Source organism: Alosa sapidissima, chromosome 22 (assembly GCF_018492685.1).
Source record: "Alosa sapidissima isolate fAloSap1 chromosome 22, fAloSap1.pri, whole genome shotgun sequence".
NCBI lineage: Eukaryota > Metazoa > Chordata > Actinopteri > Clupeiformes > Clupeidae > Alosa > Alosa sapidissima.
The window spans coordinates 25,638,595-25,655,712 of record NC_055978.1 but is presented as its reverse complement, the minus strand read 5'-3'; the positions used below and the strand labels follow the sequence as shown (position 1 = coordinate 25,655,712).

Below are 17,118 nucleotides of genomic sequence, written 5' to 3'. Positions count from 1 at the left end.
TGTATTTAATTTATTTTTCCCGTCCCTTGGGGTTGTAAGGTTTTGAAAAGAGTTACCTACAACAAGGCAACAATTCAGGTGAACATCAGACACTTAATAATTTTATAGAACCTTCTCACAAAGAAAATAACAAAGTTCAGATAACCACATTTGAAGAACGTGACCAAAGGCTAGGTACGTATGTGGAACAATCGTCCAATCCAGATGAATTATTGGCAATGCGTATGAGAATGGGCGGAGCTGGAGCAGCACAGATAACGACTGAAGTGCATGGCTGCCTGTATTCTGGAGTGCCGTTGACTAAACTGAGTTTCGACGGGATTTTACGGAAAGTTTGGATCTATCGTTTCATGTGGATTATTATTGAATGGATACACTTAACGCAACGGTAGTTTTCAATCAATTCAAAACGCATAAGGCCTATAAAGAAATGTTCTAGCGTTGGTTAATATTTACATAACCTTGTCACCGCGGTTGGCATACTTTCGAAGGCTGACGTTACTGCCGTGTTTGGCAGAAGAACCACTTAATACTTTAGTCTCAGGGAGCTAAAACGATACATTTTTAGGTTAGGGTGATATAAGTTCTCAGTTTTTGCAATCATCTGTATAAATAGGGTTTAAATAGGGTTTCTGTTATCATATTCTTTCCATTCAGAAAAACATGTTATACAACAGGGAAGCGCTGACTGAGTAGCAAGCGTGGTCTTAACGCCAGTCAGATTATTGCCTAAAGCGCTTGTAGCTTACTCTTGGCCAAATGGTTCAATTGCGGTCACTGTCCAGATTCTTTGACATAATGGAAAAGGTTTTATTGGAGCAAGGTTAATTCACATCGCTGAACCATATTTACAACAACGCATATTATAAGTCTTACGAAGTCGATAGCTAGTTAGTTTGCCAAACGCGCTCCCTAAATAAGGGGATTGTCATTTTAGATCACTGGGTCATAGCCACTTCAGAGCGGTATTTCAGGGCGAAAGAGACATTTAAAACATTACATCCTAAGGGACTGGTTCAGTGGAGTAATGGTCGTAAATACGATCCACTGGTTCAGGAAGGGCTTGCGGCTCCACGATAATCCTTCGCTCAGGGAATCAATTCAAGGAGCGGACTCCGTCCGCTGTGTGTATATTCTCGACCCCTGGTTTGCGGGATCATCCAACGTTGGCATCAGCAGGTGGAGGTATGTAACCTTATCATGGTTTGATTTTGGGCTTACACACACACACACACACACACACACACACACACACATATATATATATATATATATATATATATATATATATATATATATATATACTTTAAATTATATTTCATATTCTCATCTGTTTTTAATATGTTGTTCATGCAATGTTTGGATAAGAAGAAGCTATTTAATTTGAAGTAAAAGTAATCTTAACAGTAATACTGATGATGTTCCTTTGCACACACGTTAGTCAAGTACGTCTCTTAAGACAAGGCACAAGGTGGCTGAATGACTTAAGTTGTGGTCCTTACTACCTAACCTTACTATGCCTGATGGCCGTGTCATTATTGAATCTCTGTATTTAATCATCATGCTAAGTTTACTAATGAAACCACCATGAAATTATTATGTCACCTTTAAAGTCTAGTCAGGACAAAGGTCAAAAGATACCACTTTGCATTGAAAAAATCCCAGTCTCCAGATGGACTACATCTGACTAACTACATCTAACACATGTAGACCAGCCAACACTTAATATGGATAGTTTACAGTATTGAGACGTCTGATAAATGCTGATATTTAGGGGACTTCTTTCTTTTTTTCAGTACCACACGCCAGCATTTTAATGAATAGCCTATCATAAAGAGTGGTTGTCATCACTGCACACCAGCCTGTAGTGTGTGTGTGTGTGTGTGTACTGAATTCAGGAAGGTACATAAGAGAAGGGAAAGGAACAAGTGGGATGGAACTAAGTAGCTGGACGTAAGATTGGTGAAAATCTAACCTTTAAGTGGGTAGATCTCACCTGAACGGAGTGTGCTCCCCACCCCATATGTGCGACACTGTAGTCCAAAGAATGTCGGCCATGGTCAGTACCAAACCACTGCAAGTGCCTGGCAAAGCAGTCATACTCGTGTCGCCAACGGGGATTTTCAACACCTTTTTGCACTGGAGTTCATCTGTAAGGCATGCAGCTAAGGGTGGAATCCAACGACCCCTCACGCACTCAGGTGCAGGAATCCGTTGCTTATTGTTAATGTGATAAGATCTTGTCTTCGCTTCTGCTCTGTTTTTAAGATGTCACACTGTCCCTGATTGCCTGTAACCTGTTGAGTGGGTGAAAAAGAAAGTAAAAATGTTATTTTCTGACACCTCAGTCAGTCCTCATTTATCGAAAATGACGGATGTTTTGTTATGTAATAATGAGGGTAGTAGTTATAGCTACGTGAAATTATATAGCTGTGACTATCAATTTGCAGCCTACGCCGTTTTATCCAAACAACAGCACCCCATACACCCAATGTAATTACTAGGAACTTTAGAATAGGGGTTTCAAGTAATGACTAAACTACTGAGTCTTTAGTAACCTTTCCAGTGTTGGGGCACACTTTAGAGCATTAGAACAGGCACCAGAGTATGGCTATTATAACTTTGTCATAATTGCATAATTCACTTTGAAATCGTAGCCAGTTAAAACCATCACTAGCAATACAGCTCATTGTACAAATATAGCAAAAATCATGTGATCGTGTGACGCACAAGAATGCTTTTGAAATCACAATGTCTTTCCTTCTTTAAGCTAGAACTTGATTTGTCCCTGCCTTAGCCCTGCTTTTTAAAGTGTCTGAGGTGACCGGAAACGCTCCCACTTAACTGGTAATGTGGGCGGTAGACATGCTTCACAGACTGTTTGATAAGCATTAGAATTATTTCAGATTTACAGTGCATCTGAATAAACTTGCCAGTTTAGCACAGTTAAGTCCATCTCATAAGAAGGCCCTAGCTCTGTTCTCATTAATACATTAATTGTTTTCAAGGCCTAGGCAGCAAAAGAACATTTGAGGACATAGGACCGTTTCTATGCGATTGTGATTCATTGTCACGTCTGCTGCCTCTTACCACAAAGATCTGACTGCATTAATGCTCATGAGTCATCTGCATTAAATAATACAGTGAACAGCTAATGTGTCCCGCCAAAGACAGGCCATGCCTTCAGTCACTATCTTGAAAGGTCAGCAATTAAAATATTAGAGGATTGTGAGCAAGAGAAGGAAAAGATTATTGTTGTTGTTTTGATGGCTTGAGCATAATTTCCCCAAATTGCATGCCGTGTGTCACTGTCTCACTCCTGAGCTTATGTAATGTGGTGCCTGGAGAGACATTATCTATTCTCACCGTTATGCATGGCTGTGCCCCCCCTCCCATCTGGACTACTGCCTTTGGTTCACACACAAGCTATTTAGAGAGAGAGCGAGAGAGCGAGAGAGAGAGAGACATTTTATACATGGAATACCATCACCCTTCCACCTGATGGCATGGAACATGAGTAATATTCTGTCCTACACAGAACATAAATAATATCCAAAAGTGCATTTTGGGATATTGTATTTGGTGAACTAAATACTTTCTTGAAAGTTTATTTGTCGGAAATGTGCCAAAGAACCTGTCTGAGAGTTAGATGTGGAATATCCCCACGTTAGTGTCGTTTAGTCCAAGCGGTCCTCAGTGAGCAGAGTAGCCACGTGTCCTCTGCTTGGTTGAGAGCATTTGTGTCCCCAGCTCTGCGGTGGGCCTCATCCCAGAAAGGGGACATAGAACAAGGCCCACACAACCCACTCCTGTGGTGTACGTATGGGCCACAAATAGGTTAGTGTGTCAGAAGGGAGGAAGCACTTGTACTCAGAGCGGTGCTTGGCCTTGAACTTTGCTCATGTGTGACTGAATTTGCTGTAATCAAAAGTACATTAACTTGCTGCAGGAATTGTGGTGGTTTTTCAGTTGAATAAAATCTGTTGCAGAAGAGAAATTACATGATTTTCCATGTGTTTTTGTTGAAATATTGTAAGATAAAATTTGCAGCCTGCAACTGCAGTGCCAGCAAATTCTTGAATTGTGAAAATGCATGATCACAAAATTCCAGGAGGGCCTGATTATGGAGTTTTGGTTTAAAGCTAGACAGGCACCTACCTAAAAGAATGCAAAAAGCTTACCCTACAGCCACCAGCAGCAGCCCAGTTGGCACTGATAAGAGCTTGATGGTAGGCTAACTGGCATCTTTTGACCGTATTGTCAAAGATTCTAGAACAGAGCTCCGCTCTAGAATCTTTGGTGTTGTTGGTGGAGTCGTTCTGTGCTGTCTTCTGCTGCCCATTCCAGCCCGGAACCACAGAACATAGCGCATTAGCCTGGCGGTTAGTGGGAATGATGTGTGTTAACGTGTCCTTCACATAGCCCTGTCCCATCAAAGCCAATTAGATGATGTCAAAAGAAGTTGTTTATAAAAAAAATTATACCCACAAAAAGTGTGACGTTGCTTCAGATGTCATCACTTGGTCAGTGAGAGAGGGCCTTCCACACTTGGTCGGTGAGAGAGGGCCTTCCACACTTGGTCAGTGAGAGAGGGCCTTCCACATGTTGATGTTTCATTGAGTTCAGAAGCACGGCATAGTACTGAACAACGGTGGTACATGTCATTCTCAGCTGTGCCTGATATTTCAATCAAGGGCCTTGACAGCAAGTTCTCTAAGCTAGCAGAGCCTGTTCTCAGGCCAGGGTCTGGAAATGATCAGGATGTTTCCGTCTCTGTCCCTGGCCAGTGCAGGCCACTGTTGTCTGCTTGGCAACTGGAGGCAGTTTCCATCCGAAGATGATCACTCCACCCTCCTCACTCTTTCTGCCACCCTCACACAGACAAGCCTATTCGGAAATTTCCTTAACTGGTCAGACTAGCAGGGAGCATTTTGATCACTATGGAAGTGATGAGGTTGGAGGAAGTGATGAGGTTGGAGGACCTGTGGCTGTGTTATTGGTGTGTGTTTTGTCTTGCCTGGTGCCTGTCCATGTCAATAAATCAGGGTTCCTACGCAGTATGGAAAAGTATGGAATTTGATTTTAGTAATTTCCAGGTCTGGATAAGTATGGAAAAAAGAAACAAGGGTATGGAGAAATATTTCTTTCCAGACTATTGCATTTGCAGTACTAATCACTTCACTCAGGTCATAATGAACCATTCCTACTGTTGTGTAGCTTAACTGTCAGTCCCCATAGTCAAGATACAACTAAGATACAACTAAAAATGACCCAGCTAAATGGACGAATATTAAGTGTCATTTTTTAATTCACTTCAGTTGTCCATACCTTTGTTTTCACCGAGTTATCCCAAACCAGAAGTGGCCGCAATGTCGAGAATATGGTCAGAAAAATCTACCGAAGTTTGGAAATTTGAGTATGGAAAAAGTATGGAATTTTGAAATGCAAAATGTGTAGGAACCCTGATAAAGGTTTTTGACAGTCACCTCGGTGGCCTCTGTAGGGTGTAGAACACATTCTAAAGAGATTCACATTCACACCCCTTGACACAATCACTGCACAATATTTTAAATTTTACATCCAAATAGCCAGTTCTAAAGTTGTCAACTGGTCTCATTTTAAGGCTAAGGGTGTTAGATCATGTTTGGCAGTTGGTACGGCTGGCTTTCACTGCAGTGAGGAGAGGATGTTCCTCAGACGATTGTTTTCTTCATCTGCGTTTTGGAGACTTTTTCTGTGCGTGTGTGTGATGATTATTGGCCATCTATGATCATTGCTGAGTGCAGGTGAAGTATTTTCATTCTTGTGATGGATTTGGTAACCATGACGATACGCCTCAACATCACAGAGGAGCTTTGGGCGTGTAGATTACACAATATTTCCCTACTCTCCCGGTTTGTTTCATTCAGACAGAGAATGCTGTCATTGTTCCACTTTGTACATCCCAAGGTAGCGTATTCATGAGGTCTAATTGGTTGGAAAAATAGTCAAACCCCCCCCCCCCCACCCCCCCCCCCCCCCCCCCCAGTATTGGTGGTGAAAATGTCATGAGTTCCTTTTCACTAATTAAATGACAAAAGCACAAATTGTGCACGTGTGCTAGTCAGAGGATGTTGTTTTGTATTCTGTAACGAGTGAATTTCTGGTCATCAGCCAGGTGTCTGGTGTTCAGCAGCAGCACAACATGAATTCAAGGGCTCTATTTGCCACATACAGAGATACTGTTGTATAGCATGTAGGGCCTAGTGACATGACATAGTAGTAACTCTATCCAAGTTTTTTTTCTTTTGTAGGTGTGGATCAGCACTAATAAATATGTTCTGAACAGTGCTGAATGAGAAGCTTACTTTATTACACAGAGGGATCGGCACCAGCTTGAAAGTGTAGGCCATCTCCTCCAGTGTCGTAATGAGTAACGTTTTAGCTTGGCATGCTGCCTGTTAGCACTACTCTACCACAGACAGAGTAGTTCTACAGTTGTAACATGCCGATGTGGCAACCCCCCACCTAATTCCACTGGCCTGCTGTGATATCAGAGGGGTTGGTCAGGGAGATGCAGGATTGTAGCCACAGTCCTCAGACATATGGCTGTAGCAATTTCCCATGTTGGTCATATGCAAACCACCTTGATTGATATAATTAACCTCACACAGGGGACTGTCAGGTTGTGTATCTGCCTGCCAGTGTTCTCAGCCAGTGCTGTAACCGACCATTCACAAGTCGGTAACAACTTCGCACCAGTCTTTGATATCATCCGCAGCGCCATGTCATTTTGCTCTGATGTCCCTTGGCGTTAAGTAGGGATTCCGGCCAGTGTGAATCTTCACCAGTCTCTCCCACGTGAACTGTTGCCTGTGACTACTCGTGTTGCTCCAGTCAGCGGGTTTAATGGGCCCGTGTGACGTCGGTCTGTCTCTGCTTGATGTGAGTGCGAAAGGACAAGGGGGGGGGGGGGGGGGGGAGGAATGATTGCCCTGACAGTCGTCACTCACCGTAAGCCTGATCACCCCGCCACACGTGGAATTGAATTCTGTTGTTGATGTTTGCTAGCCTGTGGAGCTTGATTGGTTGGTTATCTTGCGCGCCTTTTGAGGCCGGGCTTGCCCCGTGCCCTCCTCCAGTGTGTCCTGCGTGACTCATGAAGACGCATACGCACAGCACTTATAATGTCCTTGGTGATCCACAGCATGCCAAATGAGGTGGACTTCCCACTCCCTATTTCAAGCACCTTGTGTTTGTAGAAAGGGACAGGTTAAAATGCATGACTAGCTTTTCATTTCAGTCCCAAGCTGCTTTTCCTGTCACTCACTATGACTTGAAGGTAAATGGCAGCATCGAAGTGGCTGTTTTATTCAAGTACTTCACTCATAGGGGAGAATATATATAAATTTGTAACTGTCAGGTTTGTTCATGTGACCCACACCTTCATAGGACATTGCTGGATCAACAGAAGCCTGGCAGTCTGTTTGAAATGACTGGCGTCTTCCATCTGGTATTATGTATTGGCCTACACCCATAGGCCTCTGCTGCGGTTTGTCTGAACGTCATTTGCGGGCCTGGTAGCTTGTCCGTACTAATAACAAAATAAGTTTTTCACTGAAAGGAATTTTTTGCCTCCAGGCATGAGCGCAGCTAGCCTGACGAGCCAGACCCACATTAAAATGTAGGGTCTGGGCACTCACCGTTCGCAGTGCTCAGTCCGAGGGGCGGGATGCAAGCAAGACTCATGACGCAAATCGCCCATGAAATGCCAGTCTTGCTCAGCTGCCACTCCTGCTCCGCTAGTGAGCATCAGAACTGGTTAGGCTACTGTTTTACATTTTATAGCATTTTTCCCTTTATAGGCCTTCACATTAGCAGCGAAGCCAAGGACACATGCTTTGGCAAACAGACCCTGCTAGAATATTCAACTCTGTTGATGAGATGCACTGTAGAATGCATTTGGCTGTTGAATATTTAAGCCTAGTCACAGGCATTGTCTATTGCATTAGGCTCATCCCATACATCAACAAACAGCCTGACCTGTTTTAACCTCTCCATCAAAAGGCTCATTTGGCAATGAGTAATGCAGTGATGCCTTGCATGGTGCTGTTTTTAAATAATTAGCATACCCAATCAACCTGGACTAGCCTGTGCTTTTACCTTGGGTTCCATTTTCATATTGCTTGTGTCCACAGTTTGACTTGCACCGGTTACTCACGATGGGCTCTTATGCTTTCTGCTGTTGTGCTGATTTATTGTCATGGAAACCTGAAAACTCACTTGCCATGAACTAGGCTAGGCTAATCTGTGTAAATGTTATTGTGTGAATCTGAAATTGTCATCGAATGCTGTAATAATCAGGAAAACCATGCCTACAGTTCTTACATAAAGCATTACATTGACCAGTTTACTTTGTGTTCAGATCTTTGTCATAAGTGCATCATATGTTCTCTATGTTAACATTTGTAACCTTGAGCATATTAAAACTCCATAAAGTTAGTTCTGGGGAAAGTTCAGTGCTTCAAGCCAGCCGAGGTTTCCTCTCAGCCCAGAGAGAGCTCCAGAGCAGATCACCACACACATTACAAGCAGAGCGGGCTGCACAGCGGTGACTTCGCGGTCGACGTGCTGCCGGCCGGCCGGCGGGCCCTGCGTGATCTCCTCTGCTGCCGGGAGAGGGCTAGTTATGTAATAACCCTGGCACGACCCCAAGGCGGGAAGTGGGTTTCTGGGTCACACTCTCATGACGTCAGGGGCACGGCCCTCCTCTCTCCATTCCAGTTCCCGGGTATTTTTTAACTGCGCCTTTTATGCACAACAGACCTTAGAACAAACGGGCCGTGTGACTGACTGGAACGTCACTGCAGTGGTTTTTGGCCCGAGTTGCCACCATGACTGCAGACAAATTTGTCCTGCTCAAATCATCACTGCTAAGTCTTATGCCAATAATTATATCCCTGCACAGGCAGCCCAGATGAAGTCATAGTTTGGTTTGTTGATGGGAAACCGACTGTTTATGTAGTGCAACCAGCTCCACTTGGTCTGTTAGCACTGCAGTGTCTAACTCAACGCCCTATTGCCACCTAGTGGAGAGAATAGTGCTCACTGTTCTGATATCTTCACTGGTCTTTCCCTCCCTGTACTGTCTCTACTCAGGAACATTGTGTTCTGTACTCTCATTAATCTCAGCTGTGATGCAGCAGGAGAGAAACAGCTACGCTTAATAGTGTAGAACTAAATTCCCAAGTTCTTACGTGTCCTAAATCCAGCAAGATTGGATCAAAGACTTATATTCAACATCTGTGTTTCATTGTAACGTCTTGTCCACTTCACTGTTGATGTCCTCAATCGGCATCCTCAGGTCATGTCCTTACAGAAGACCCCTTCTTTTAAAAGATTACTTTTAATTGTTCAAACCAAGTAGGATGGCAGCTCTGTAGCCTTTTATCTATTTAAGGGATTGACCTTCAGTCAAGTCTTGTGATCAGAAGACCGCCCACTGTGTGTCTGCAGCTCCAGTCAGCCCCTTGTGTTATTTCTGAACACTACACTGTTGTTTATAGGCTGATTTCTTGTTTTGATCGCTGAGGGTAGATGATATTTTCTTTTTTTTTGGTGATCTAGCCTAGGCGGTTCCTTACCATTGAGAAGTTTGTTTTAAGCACCTGTTGGATCTATTTTTGTTCTCTAGCAGACCAAAGACATTTCTGAAATGAAGTGGAGCGTTTGGTTAAAGAGTATTGTCTTCTGGAAATCTTATGTCTGTGATCTCTGCTCCACAGGTTCTTGCTTCAGTGTCTTGAGGACCTGGATGCCAGCCTCCGCAAACTCAACTCTCGGCTGTTTGTGATCCGGGGCCAGCCCACCGATGTCTTCCCCAGGCTCTTCAAGGTACTGGACAAGCAGGCATCTCATGTCTAAAACTGAATTAAATGTTAATAGTTAGATCCTCCAGTAATTGAATAACCAACATTACAAGCAAGTCTTTTATCATTCTAGATCTTTAAAACAAACACTCTCATCGGTGATTGTCATACTTACATATTTGTGGCGCTTTGTATTCCGAAACCCAAGTGGCTTTTATATGGTCATATGATCTGATCTCTGTGTGTGTGTGTGTGTGTCTCTCGCACGACTGTTGTCCTCAGGAGTGGAACATCTCTCGCCTGTCCTATGAATATGACTCCGAGCCATTCGGGAAGGAGCGCGATGCTGCCATTAAGAAGCTGGCCAGTGAGGCCGGCGTGGAGGTGATCGTGAGAATCTCCCACACGCTCTATGACCTGGACAAGTAAGCGACCCTGGCTGACCCCAGATCTTTTTTAAGTACAGTTGTGATATTCGTTTTCTGGTTGTTTGGGTTTTTTTTGCATTCCTCTTAATTGTTTTGTATGTGTTTTTCAATCTCTCATTCTCTCTGGTTGTCTTCCCTCTACCCTTCCCTCGTTCAGGATCATAGAGCTAAATGGCGGTCAGTCCCCGCTGACCTACAAGCGCTTCCAGACGCTGATCAGCCGCATGGAGCCGGTGGAGATGCCCGCAGAGGTCATCACGGCCGACGTAATGGGGAGCTGTACCACGCCCATAGCAGACGACCACGATGACAAGTTTGGGGTGCCTTCTCTGGAGGAGCTGGGTAGGCATCGCCCCCTTTCATCTCACTCTCTTTTCCCCCTTTCGGATATGAACACATTCAATTCCCACGTCCAGTTCACTCAGCATATCTGAAGTCCTGTGAATTAGCAACTGGGAAAACGACTTACTTTGTATGCAGGAATGTTGGAAAATTGCCTTCCTCTGTGGTTTTAAGGGAAAGAACATTGGTTAAACTGTACAAGTCATGATTAAGAGTAGAACTATTCATGTGGAAACTCTTACTCTCTCTCTCTCTCTCTCTCTCTCTCTCTCTCTCTCTCTCTCTCTCTCTCTCTCTCTCTCTCTCTCTCTCCTTCTCCTTCTCCTTCTCCTTCTCTTTCTCCCCCCCCACCCCCCAACCCCCCCCCCAACCTCTTTCATAATGTGCTATTTTTAGCTTCAGCTGTGTCTATTTTCTGCAGGTGTCATTTTTCCTGTAGGCGTCTGGTATTTCCTACAGTCTCGTCCTGATGGGATCACTGATGGTTTTTTATACGATGGTCTATGTGGGCAGCGTTGACAAGTGATTCTCATCCTGTTCTGTGTTCTGTGTCCTCCAGGTTTCGACACAGAGGGCCTCTCCTCAGCCGTATGGCCAGGAGGCGAGACTGAAGCTCTCACTCGTCTGGAGAGACACTTGGAGAGGAAGGTATGGTCAGCCCACCTCCTAGCATGCACATTTGGACACCCTCATCCCCACAGTAGCACTTTTGTCCACTTATTTTTACCTCAAGCTATAATTTCGAGGCGCCGGTCATTGACCTGTGTTCTTTGTCCTGCAGGCATGGGTGGCCAACTTTGAGCGTCCCAGGATGAACGCCAACTCGCTGCTGGCCAGTCCGACAGGCCTCAGCCCGTATCTGCGCTTCGGATGTCTCTCCTGCCGCCTGTTCTACTTCAAACTCACTGACCTGTTCCGGAAGGTGAGTCTTTGCAGATAAACATCCCAAAGTCCCCTTTTTATAATCTGGGAAAAAAATATTTTAACGTAAAAAAACATCCCCCAAAAACAAACATCCTGACATAATGGGACGGAATGAAGCTTAAATAGTCCTATACTTATGTAACGGCCTTTTAGTGGTGTTCCTGGCCTGTGTTGAGAGTCCTGCTTTTACGTCAGCCATTGTGCAATGTGTGTTTGTGTGTGTGTGGTGTTCTAGCGACCCCCCCATTTAGCTATTTGACAATTATGTTCATCATTAGTACTCTCTTCACCCAAATTGTGTCCCCTCACACCGAGTGGATGGGATGTCGCTGTGTCATCCCAACATGTTATTAAAGACTGAAGTGCTCTCTGATCATATGAGGATCTTTACCATAATGGGTTGGAGTGAGGTCCATGAAAGAGCCCTTGAAAACCCCATTAGTGTCCTAGATGATAAATCCTAGATGACTATAATGGATCAACCTAATGGATGAGCGCTGCATGGATCTGAGCAAGACACTCATACTTCCTGTTGTGTTTGGTCTTGTTCCCCGTGCAGGTGAAGAAGAACAGCTCTCCGCCCCTCTCCCTCTACGGCCAGCTACTGTGGCGCGAGTTCTTCTACACGGCCGCCACAAACAACCCGCGCTTCGACAAGATGGAGGGCAACCCCATCTGCGTGCAGATCCCGTGGGACCGCAACGCCGAGGCGCTGGCCAAGTGGGCCGAGGGCCGCACCGGTTTCCCTTGGATCGACGCCATCATGACCCAGCTACGACAAGAGGGCTGGATCCATCACCTGGCCCGGCACGCTGTGGCCTGCTTCCTGACCAGAGGAGACCTGTGGATCAGCTGGGAGGAGGGCATGAAGGTAGTTTGGGGCACTAGGTAGAACGAGTGACCTATATGGAGAGGATGTGGGCTATTGGAATGGCCCGCTCAGTCTCCAATTTAGCTACTGAAGTATAGTATAAGTATATATACTTTTTTGATCCCGTGAGGGAAATTTGGTCCCTGCATTTAACCCAATCGGTGAATTAGTGAAACACAAACAGCACACAGTGTACACACAGTGAGGTGAAGCACACACTAATCCCGGCGCAGTGAGCTGCCTGCTACAATGGCGGCGTTCGGGGATCAGTGAGGGGTTAGCCTTGCTCAAGGGCACTTCAGCCGCAGCCCACTGGTCGGGGCTCGAACCGGCAACCCTCCGGTTACAAGTCCAGAGTGCTAACCAGTGGGCCACGGCTGCCCCACTTGAAACGCTAGTTTCAAATGGAAAATGCACAAATGAAGACCTCATTAATTAGATTTACTGAGCTTTAAATGTACAGAACATGGTTCCATGTTAACAAGTCATGAGAAGCCACTCGTATTAGGCCTTTAGCTCATTTAAAAGCAAAAGGAGCTGAACAAGGTTCTAAGATAATGGTGTTTGTTTTTCATAAGCTGACACTCATGATGTTTTCATTTTAAAACTATTTGTGCACATTGATGCCTTCTGTGAAGACTGTTTATGTGCACATCACAAACCTTGTTCGTTTCCGTGGTGGCGTGTGTGATTGGCAGGTGTTTGAGGAGCTGCTGCTGGACGCCGACTGGAGTGTGAACGCGGGCAGCTGGATGTGGCTCTCCTGCAGCTCCTTCTTCCAGCAGTTCTTCCACTGCTACTGCCCCGTGGGCTTCGGCCGCCGCACCGACCCCAACGGAGACTACATCAGGTGGGCCTGCCGCTTCTGTGCACACCGTGGTCATTTGTGGTCATTCTTGGCTCACACAGCTGTTTGTACATCTCTGTGTTTGTGTGTCATGTCTTAAAACACATTGATCCCGACCTTGAGCAACTTTAAACCAATATTTGCATGAAGGAAGCTTTTCCCCCGCAGAGTTTTAATCAAGTGTGTGTGAACAGTAATTAAACAGGGCAGGTGGCGGCTCAGGGAGAAAAGGGCAAGCAAGTTGAATAAAAATCATCTGAGATTACTTGGGGTGAAAACGGACTCCTATAGAAAGAACATCCCCATAGCTGAGTGAATGTGGAGGCTCAGACCACCAATTACTCAAGTGTGCGTTTTGTTTTGGCTACGTTTGTTTAGCATAACTCCCTCTCAGTGGTCAGTCCTGTTCTTACCTGGACTGTGTCCCTCTTCTGTCCTCAGGCGTTACCTGCCCATCCTGAGGGGTTTTCCAGCCAAGTACATTTACGACCCCTGGAATGCCCCGGAGAGCGTGCAGAAGGCAGCCAAGTGCATCATTGGGGTCCACTACCCCAAGCCCATGGTGAACCACGCCGAAGCCAGCCGACTCAACATCGAACGCATGAAGCAGATCTACCAGCAGCTCTCCTGTTACAGAGGATTAGGTCAGTCAAGAAGAATCTTGTTTTTCTCCTGCTCTTAGAATCGAAGCACATGTTTTATTTTAATCACATCCACTTTGGGGAAAAACAATATGAAATTACTGTGATGGAAATTATTTTCCTTTGATCAGATTGTTTTCTGTCATTTTGTCATTTTATCCTGTTGGCTGGGTTGGGTACTTCAGAGGGTGACCGTTTTCCTTTGTGATCCTTGTGTAGGCCTGCTAGCCACGGTGCCGTCCAACCCCAATGGAAATGGTGAGGCCTCTAGCGGCATGATGGGATTCCCCACTGCAGAGAATACACAGGAATCTCTGGCCGCCACCTCTTCAGGTATGTGTAATGACTGTTTTACCTGTGGAGATTGTGTGTGTGTGTGTGTGTGTGTGTGTGTGTGTGTGTGTGTGTGTGTGTGTGACATTACACATTCCTCTCCATCCAAATAAGCCTGGTTGTAGTTGTAAGCCAGTTAAAGTGACATTTCTGGGGGTGTTTGCAGGGTATCAGATGCCCATGGCATCCCAGGGAGAGTGGCACAGTGGGGTGATGGCATACCCACAGACCGACCCCAAAGCACAGCGATCAGGTTAGGAGCAACTACTAAACACGCAGCCACACCCAATTCTCATACAGACCATGAAAACAATAAAGCCTCGAGCCTGTGTGTACTGTTGACTAATCTGTGTTTTTGTGGTGTTCTCTGGCAGGTTATGTTGGCAACAGCAGCAGTATGGCTTGTTACAGGCAGGAGGCTCAGCAGATGCCAGGTCCCTCAGTACAGCAAGGTACAGTAGGCGTGCCCAGTCATGTCAAAGCATGTCAATAAAGTACAATGTAGTTTATATTAAACCATACATTTGTGTTAATCAATTTCTAGTCTACAATAATTGGTCAGATATTTTGAATGTTAATTGAACAGAATTATGTCAAAAGGTTGTACTTAGACGGTTTCAGAGAAAAGATTTTGCTGTAGATATCAGTATGGCAAAATTTTGTAATTTATGTAATCAAGTGCAGCTATCTGTCCATCCGTGTGTCTGTCCGTATGTAAACATGCACAGTTAAGTCGAGCTATAGCTATAGCTTGTAAGTATTGAGCCTGTTCAGGTTGATGTATTACGTCACAGACAATAGCCACGTTTACATGGTCATTCCGATTAAACTATTCCGATTGAAAAATGTGTGCCGCTTGTTTACATGGGGTCTGTTCTATTCCGAACAGGTGCTCTCAAGCGCTTTAGAATCTTTGATCGGAATAGCCATTGTTGCCTACTTTTCCTTAAGAAGATACAGCAGGCAATCCGATTGACTGTATATAAGGCTGTTCAATCGGAATAGGACCGAACCACACCACCTCTTTCATGCTGATTAAAATTCTGATCGGATCAGGCATTTTTATTCCGATTGAGATGTTTTATATGAGAATTTGTATTCCGATTGAGCCGTTATTCCGTTTCTAATTGGATTAAAAGTGTCCATGTAAATGTGGCTAATGCTACCGATGCTGGAGTTTGTAACAAATTGTTTCAGTTTGGTTAATATCTCTGCTCTGGTCTCATATGACAGCTCTTGTTATTTATGACATGTTTATGTTCTAAAGTGGTGTTATCCAACCATCCACTTTTTAAATGCTTTTCCATCCTTGTTAATATTCCTCCTTCATTCTTCCTGCACTTCCTCAGGCTGTGGGCTCCATCCAACCAGCACCCTCCCCCCTGGGAAACGCCACAGTGAGGACTCGACTCCCAGCATGGGCTCCAAGGTGCAGCGGCAGAGCAGCACTTAGTCAGGTAAGCATCACCGTTTGACAGGGCCTTCTGAGTCATGAACTGCTTGAAGTACCAATCAGATTTCCGCCCATTTTAATCCCTTTTTATTTGTGTGTTTTGTGCTTTCTCAGGAATTTGGATGACTTCAGGGCAGCATCACAAACACTTGCAACAACTTCTCAAAAACATACATGTGTACAGATATACACAGCCAAAACCAGATGATGTCGTTCATACATGACGGCCAGAGAACCCGGAGACCAAAAACGCTGTTCTTACATTTTCAACCTGTTACATGTCCGTGAAGAGAAAGGTCGAAGACGACATTTACTCGACCAAACACATGTTGGTCTGTTTTTTTTTTTTTTTTTTTTCCTGTAAGCACATCCACGTTTTGAAGTCTAAAACTGTAATATAGTCACTTGGACTACACCCAAGCAGGTGGCAATGTTTTCACAACCCAGCAGCGAATTCTACTGCCCTGTGGTTTCATCCTGCCACTGTCCACCTGAAGTTGCCTCAGCGCTCGGATAGACTTGGGTGGCAGACCTTTGTGTATATAAGGATTTGATGAGTTCAACTCGCATACAACCTGTACATATTTGATATTGTATGTGTTCTCTCTCTCTTTCGTCTAGTCATAGGCCCATTGATATATTTTTGATATAAAGAATCCTTGTGAGATTGAGATTTTACTCTGTTCTTTATGGAAAAGTAAAAATAAAAAAACTTTTTTGACACCCCCCCCCCCCCTTAGAAGGTCAGCTGGGTGCCTGGGTCTTGCTGGCACGTTTTTTCTTCCTCCTGTTCAACTCCAACTCCATTACTTCTCTGATTCCTTCTCTTTCCCTTCTGCCTCCACCACCCTGCCACCCACCAATGGACCCCAGCCTCTACGCTGTCTTTTTGTCTTCACTTTCAAACATTCACTTCTTCTGCCCTCTCTGTGGTTAAGTTCCGCACTAGCTCCTCACAGTATTTTCCATCCTGATTGCACCCATGATCAGAGGTCCACTCTGGCCTGACGTGACAAGCAATCTTGTTCCACCCCTCGCCGGTTAATAACTTCCCCTTCTGTGATTATCTTTGTGTACTATTTGAGTGTGTACTATTTGAGTGTAACACATCACTTAGTGCTTCTTCGTCCCTTAATGTTGTGCTTGTTTATTAAATAAAATGATAAATGTGAACTATAATAGTTGTCATTTTATTATTATTGAAATGAAATGGATTCAGACAAAGCAAATGCTTTGAAGATTAGGCATGTTGCAAAGTATAATTGCTAATATATAACTAATTGCTAATATATAGTATATTTTTATACAAAACCATTAGTATGAACATACTACAATGTCACCTTCTTTGGCTATGTTTGTATATATTTTGCAACTTGTGTAACCACTGAAGGTGTTTTTGTTTATTTGTTTCTTCTTTTTGACTGCAGTTTT

General features: G+C 44.5%; 1 protein-coding gene across 1 annotated transcript; it reads left to right on the top strand.

Annotated features, from left to right (window-relative positions):
- The first annotated feature begins 242 nt into the window (after window positions 1-242).
- On the top strand, window positions 243-16,866 carry cry1a (cryptochrome circadian regulator 1a). Its single transcript, XM_042078347.1, has 14 exons — window positions 243-1,185; window positions 9,765-9,873; window positions 10,131-10,273; window positions 10,434-10,618; window positions 11,178-11,266; window positions 11,400-11,540; window positions 12,102-12,413; window positions 13,112-13,263; window positions 13,702-13,904; window positions 14,121-14,234; window positions 14,401-14,487; window positions 14,609-14,686; window positions 15,584-15,691; window positions 15,802-16,866. The coding sequence occupies exons 1-13, from the start codon at window positions 1,028-1,030 to the stop codon at window positions 15,685-15,687; spliced, it is 1,875 nt and encodes a 624-aa protein (XP_041934281.1). The 5' UTR covers window positions 243-1,027; the 3' UTR covers window positions 15,688-15,691; window positions 15,802-16,866.
- The last annotated feature ends 252 nt before the right edge of the window (window positions 16,867-17,118 follow it).

Coding starts and splice junctions, on each gene's coding strand:
- cry1a (XM_042078347.1), top strand. CDS start 1,028: ATGGTCGTAAATACGATCCACTGGTTCAGGAAGGGCTTGCGGCTCCAC. Junction 10,274..10,433: donor ACGCTCTATGACCTGGACAA/GTAAGCGACCCT, acceptor TCCCTCGTTCAG/GATCATAGAGCTAAATGGCG. Junction 14,488..14,608: donor CCCCAAAGCACAGCGATCAG/GTTAGGAGCAAC, acceptor GTTCTCTGGCAG/GTTATGTTGGCAACAGCAGC.